This window comes from Nelumbo nucifera, chromosome 5, assembly GCF_055504915.1.
Source record: "Nelumbo nucifera cultivar China Antique chromosome 5, China Antique-T2T, whole genome shotgun sequence".
Lineage (NCBI taxonomy): Eukaryota > Viridiplantae > Streptophyta > Magnoliopsida > Proteales > Nelumbonaceae > Nelumbo > Nelumbo nucifera.
In genome coordinates this window covers 39,752,988-39,759,831 of record NC_142653.1, presented here as the reverse complement: position 1 = coordinate 39,759,831, position 6,844 = coordinate 39,752,988, and the positions used below count along the sequence as shown (strand labels likewise).

Below are 6,844 nucleotides of genomic sequence, written 5' to 3'. Positions count from 1 at the left end.
GATCATGCCCCATAAGTTGGGCTTTGGCCACGTAAGACAAAAGTGTCATTAATAATTATAGTGTAGTTGATCGTCCTAATGATGGGTCTCTAGCTAGTCAATGGATCCGGTCCAGGCACGGCAAGTTCTTATGGTGGGGGTTTTATGTAACTTAGGCTTATTGCCTGCAGGTAATTGGTTTTGGGTATTACCGGGGCCATCGTAGATTTGGTACTCAGGATAAATCTTAAAGCTTTGATCAAATGAAACTAATTTCTGTCAAATTCTTTAATACAATTTTCTGTGTCTTTCTTATTTCCAATCCAATCAAAAACAGTCTAAGGGACCGTATTTCACGTTCCAATAATACTTAATAGTCTTTTACTCACCATAAAATCATTGAATCATCGTAATTGATATGCTAATATAAACATTAAATTTGGTTAAGGTTTCTAGTATTCACGGAATTGCTTGCAAAACAATCTTTTCATTCTTAACCCAACCACTTTCTAAGTTCAGTTCAAATCAAACTGTCAATTTCAATTTAATTTGATTCAATTTAGTGGGTTAAGCCTTTAAGGGGAAAAGTACTTGTACTCCGTAGCTCACCGCAGAATTTTAAATTATAGCTCCCATAATCTATTAGTAGCCTCCCCCCTAAACCACATCCTGCCCATGGAATTGACATCAATTCACGATCAGGATTTATTCATTTGATGTAATTGAATGTTGTAGGATTCTACTTCTACCCAAAAGACGAGAGGGTTGGGTGAATCGAGGATTTACATTGAAAATGATACTGTTCATTAAAGCGACCGTGTGCTTCTTGGCACACGAACGAAGAATATAAAGCCTCAAAACACGAGAAGGGTGGGCACCCGATTATTTTGGCCTGTGAATTCCTATGTCAAATCAAATCAAGTCAAGTCAACGAAAGTCTCTTTCTCTCTTTCTACGTGTGGGGATCGCTATAAATAATATGTATACAACGGGGCCTCCAGTTCAATTACGAGTGGACTTTTATTGACTTTTCTGTGATTTAATAGATATATTTTTTAATTATCAAAAACAAAATTACGAGTGGACCTGTTTATGAAGTGGGTTTTGGGTTTGGCATTGGGATTTGGGGCAAGCCCATTAGAATTTTAGCCAAATTTTAAAAACAATCTTTTAAAAAATAATTACATTATTCAAGTTTTAAAAGTATTTAATTGAGAGTACCACAAGAGTACTCCTGCTATTTCAATTTTATTTGGTGAAATAAAGACATTCAAGTTTTAAATTAAAAGTATTTAATTTATGATTTTGGATGCATGGTTGACATAAATTGAGTTATCATTTGAGGCCATTTTCGTGGTGTAGATCGTTGGTACATCACTTTAATTGAGTATGCGAGATTGGTATCCAATTAATGAATTTGATCCAACCACCGACATAAATTGATTTCTTCCTTTTCATTTTGCTTTTGCTTTCAAAGCTAGCAGAAAAATAATATATAAGGACAACTAGGTCAGTTCATGTTCACCTATTAACACGGCTAGGGGCTTTGATAATTATAGAGGGCGAAATGTGGAAGAAATTGATTAGGGGATTAAGTGTCACCCCGGCCCTAAGGTAACAGACTAACAGTTGGAGTGTCTCAGTAATTACCCAGAGTTCTAAAATATCGTATATATATACCGTTACGAGCAAATCGCTGTTCTTCATCTACCTAAAATCAGATACACAAAATCAGGTCTGCACAATTGCAAAGGGAGAGAGATGGATTGGAAGATTGTCGTCGTGTCAATAATCCTACTTCTGAATGCGGCATCAACTTCTTCTCAGAGTTTGGCGAAGCCTGGTTGCCAAGAAAAATGTGGGGATGTGAACATCCCGTATCCCTTTGGAGTTGGAAATAATGATTCAGACTGTTTCAGAGACTCACATTTCCACTTAGTTTGTAACACTTCATATGGCCATCCAGTGCTTCTTGGTTCCCCTAGAGGAAATATACCCTTCCGGAATATATCGTTAGAAGGCCAAACCACCGTCCACATCCTGATTGCTATGGACTGTTACAATCAAAGTGGTAGAACCTATGACGGGTTCCAAGAAATAGATATCACACTGGCAAAGCAATTCAGCTTCTCGAGCACCCGAACCAAATTCACGGCGATCGGTTGCGACACCAAGGCCTACATGTCGAGTTCATTGTTATCAGGTGATTCTTTTGCGAGCGGTTGCATCTCATTTTGTACAAGCGACGAAACTCTGATTAATGGCTCCTGTTCCGGCATTGGATGCTGCCAGACTTCCATTCCAAATGGTCTTCATACCTTTAACGTCAGCCTCTCCAGCTTTTACAACCACACCGACTCGTTGGGCTTCAATCCCTGCAGCTATGCCTTCCTGGCTGACCAAGATTGGTTTAATTTCTCTTCATCCGACGTCAGAGATCTCCGCAGTAGACTTCCAGTCCGTTATGACGGAGCTACTGTAACTCCAGTGGTGCTGGACTGGGTAATCCCCGACGACAACTGCACCTATGCAATAAAGAATCGGACGAGCTACGCATGTGGAGAGAACACCTATTGCTCCGATTCCTCCAACCCCACCGGCGGCTATAATTGTCACTGTAAGCAAGGTTACCGGGGGAACCCTTATCTACCCCAAGGATGCCAAGGTGATGATGGCGACCTCTCTTAATAATTTTTTGTTTTCACAATTCATTTCACCCTACTGAGAATTAATAACTTCCATTCATGGCTGGTTTTGAATGTAGACATTGATGAATGCAAGGAAGACAATGACTGCACACATGTGTGCACAAATACAGTGGGAAGTTACAAATGTTCGTGCCCCAAGGGGACTCACGGAGACGGCTTATCTGGTACTGGTTGCATTAAAAACCAAAGCCGAGTGATTGAAATTGCTTTAGGTAATATTAATTATATTTTTCCAGTTCCATTTATAATTTATCTTATAATTAAACTAACCGATCAAATTTATTTAATAAAATGTATGGATTGGGCTTGGGCTTGAGTTGTCGGTCGGGATGGGCTTGGAACAGAAATTTTAGTTGTATTGGATAAATGTTAGTTGGGCTTTTTTAATGATTATAAATTATAATTGATTATTAAAATTTTCAGTTTATAACCTGTAAAAGAAATTAGTTAAAATTAGTTATTAGATTTTGTTCACCGAATGAACTTCCAAAGATACATGCCTTTCTCTGAGTTCTAGTTAAACCCAATAAGAAACTTCTATTTGGCAAGTTTGTTTGTAGTTGAGAATAATCCCCCATCCAAATCCACTCGTCATCCCTGAAGATAACATAAAAATTCTGTGGTTAATGTCGATCAAATACAATTCCTATTCAAGGTTGGAATGGGCTGACAGTGTGGATTACACATTCAAACCAATATTTTCAATCTAATGTTGAATTATCTGGTTGGACCAGTTGATTTGTCAGCCAGCTAATTGATTTTCAAGTCTCCAATATGAATCTGGATTTCCTCCTCACATAATGGCCTTCACACCCACCTCGGTAAACATATTTCTGTGATTTTGTTTTCTTTTTTTATATTTAGTTCTCCATGCACCATTAATAGCCCTCCCTTTTCCCTAAATCAGTTGTTGCGAGCCGTGCATTATGATAGAAATTCCCAATTCTCAGGCAAATACAGCCCTTTTGATCATTTCTTCACATGTCTGCAGTAGCATTCAAATAATGTCCTTTGATTTCGCCTATTTCGCCTTGTGCTTTGTAAATTGCTTCGGCACAAAATAAGAAACGGTCTCTCCAACGCAAAGTCTTCAGGCCCACCTCAGCCAGCCCTAAGTAAATTCCTCTTTGTCCAACACCCAAGACTCTTTTTACAGTATATGACTTTCTTAACGTACAACCTAACCTGGGCCTTTAATCTTGCAGACCCCAATTTTTCTTTGAATCTGTCCCAAATTTTGGTGTAACCTAACTGAGCTCAAGCCTCATTCCCATCTCCAATGGGGAATGAGTGCCTCACCCCAAACCTATCCCACCACTAGGGTCGGAGTAGGGATGGAGGAGAGTGTCTTGACTTGCTGGGGCAAAGGACAAAGAGGAGTGTCCCATCCCATGCATTGCACACCCCCCACTAGTATATTTTTAAAGATGTTAATCTATTTTCTACACATTAACGTATTTTAATCCATGTTTATATTTTTATTATTTGATTGGGATGTCATAGGTTCGACTATTTTATCTGTTGGAAAAATAATTTGACTTATTGATTCACCACTTTGGAGGAAAAATGTTTCTATTTTGAAATAGTCTGTTTTTTAATTGAAACACATGGTTAGGGGTAACAATGGGACCAGGTTTGGGTTCAACCCAGTTCGAATCAAAATCAATTTAAATGACAGCCCAATAAGACATATTGAATTGGACCAATCCTGACTTAATGGTCCAAAGTGTTTATTGGATTGGATCTGGTCCATTTGTAATGGATTTATATTGAATTTGGTCAGACTGAACAAGCAATATCTGGTCCACTGACTGAATATACATAACTGGAGTACAAGTGTCAAAGGACCAAATTTGGGTTAGACCCAATCTAAAATACACCTAATTTAAACAGATTCAGCAGCCAAACATTGAATTGGGCCAATCCAGAATGACCCAAAGTAACCATCATATTGGATTAGACCTGATCCATTTGTAATGGATTCATAGCGGACCAAATTGGATTGGATCAATATGCAGTCCATTGACAGCCCTACGCATGGATAATCAATAGGCCCCTCTTTGTTGGTCTAGATTGTCATTTAAAAAAGCTCCACGCTTGACCTGATCAGTATATATGCCTAATTCCTATACATAATTAAATAATATTATAATTTTTACTTATCTGTAAATTGGTTTGTTTATATGCAGCTGGAGGATCCTGCGTGTTGTTGTTCCTTATCATTGGTGTTGGATGGAGCTGCTGGGTTTTTCAAAAACGTAAACTCAAACAGAAATTCTTCCAAGAAAATGGAGGTGTATTTTTAAAACAATTACTTGCTTTGCATGGCGACGATAGTGAGAGAAAGTTAAAGATATTTACTTCAGAGGAACTTAGAAAAGCAACTAACAATTACAATGAGAGCCGTATCGTTGGTAAAGGAGCTTATGGCACGGTTTATAAAGGGACGTTACCTGACAAGAGAGATATTGCCATTAAAATGTCAAAAGAAACAAACAAGATCCAAATTAAAGAATTCATAAATGAGATTGTCATTCTTGCTCGTCTCAATCACGAAAATGTGGTGAAGCTATTAGGCTGTTGTTTAGAAACCCCAGTTCCAATTTTAGTTTATGAGTTTATTACAAGGGGGACCTTGTTTCATCGAATCCATGGAGATGGGAGACAAAAGTTTGTGTTTTCATGGGAGCATCGATTAAGAATAGCAGCAGAAACTGCAGGAGCACTTGCATATCTGCATTCAGTAGGTGATCCGCCAATCATTCATGGAGATGTCAAGTCTACGAACATACTCTTAGATGATAAATTCACTGCAAAAGTATCAGATTTTGGTGCTTCAAGATTGGTCCCCCTGAATCAAATGCAGTTATCTACGCTTGTACAAGGAACTTTTGGTTACATAGATCCAGAATATATGCAAACAAGGCAGTTAACTGACAAGAGTGATGTTTATAGCTTTGGTGCAGTCCTTGTGGAGCTATTAACAGGAAAGAAGATTTATTCTGATGGCAAGCTTGAAGAACGGAAAAATATGGCAAAGTATTTTGTTTCATCAATGAAACAAAACCGTCTCTTTGATATCCTAGATGATGAAGTGATGCATGGAGGAAATCGTACGCAGCTTCAAGGAGTTGCGGAGATTGCAGAACAATGCCTACGATTGAGCGGGGAAGAGAGACCAACAATGAGAGAAGTTGTTGTGGAGTTAGACTACTTACGAGGACGTGGAGTTGGTAAGCACTCATGGGTGAAAGAGAACTATGATGAAGAATCTGTGCAGTTGTTGGTTGAATCTTCTTTAGACTCTCAAATTGAAAGCTCTACCATGGGAATCGACAGTTCAAAGAATCAAGTTATATTACCCCTAGATGGTGGGAGATAATTTGCTATAGTAGTTTGGATCTATTGCACTACCGTTTTCCTCAATTTTCTCTTAAACTTCCATTCAATCTGATATATATAGGTGTCTCCTTACACATGTGTGAATATTCATTCATGTGAAACACACATTTGATGACACATCTACAACACAGTAAATGGAAGCATAGAAGAATAGTGTATGAAAAAGGTGAGTGCAGGAGAAGTGTAGTGTTAGTGTTGTGTTTTTTTCTTATTGTTATCTTCTCATGTTGTTGTTCTTCTTTTCAGTTCGGTGCCAGTGTTTGTTTTAGTGTTAATGTTAGTGTTAGTGTTAGGAAATAAATTAAGCGCAAGAGAAGTGTAGTGTGTTAGTGTTATGTTTTGCTTTATTGTTATCTTCATTGTTCTTTTCAGTTCAATGTCAGTGTCAGTGTTAGTGTTGTGTTTTTCCTAATTGTTATCTTTTTATATTGTTCTTCATTTCAGTTCTTGTTTAGTTTTTGTCACTAATGATCATTTTGTATGTCCAACTATATTGTGTTGGGCCTTTACAAATTTGATAATCCAATGCATTTGCTGATTTGATATATTGTGTTTTTATGTCATTAATATATATATGTTACTTTAACAATTTTGTTTCATTTACTAATTTGATAATCCAATGCATTTGCACCATTAATATTCTAAATCCAATGGACAAGATTAATCTTTTCAAATCTTATAAATAAAATTTGGATATAAGTATATTTGACCTTCCAATCGCTTTTTGAACACCTATTGTTAGGCCTTTTACAATG

General features: G+C 37.5%; 1 protein-coding gene across 1 annotated transcript; it reads left to right on the top strand.

Annotated features, from left to right (window-relative positions):
- Positions 1–1,561: 1,561 nt before the first annotated feature.
- Positions 1,562–6,331, top strand: LOC104590721 (wall-associated receptor kinase 2-like). Its single transcript, XM_088887956.1, has 3 exons — positions 1,562–2,644; positions 2,744–2,899; positions 4,877–6,331. Exons 1-3 carry the CDS (start codon positions 1,741–1,743, stop codon positions 6,067–6,069), a joined length of 2,253 nt encoding a protein of 750 aa, XP_088744082.1. The 5' UTR covers positions 1,562–1,740; the 3' UTR covers positions 6,070–6,331.
- Positions 6,332–6,844: the final 513 nt, after the last annotated feature.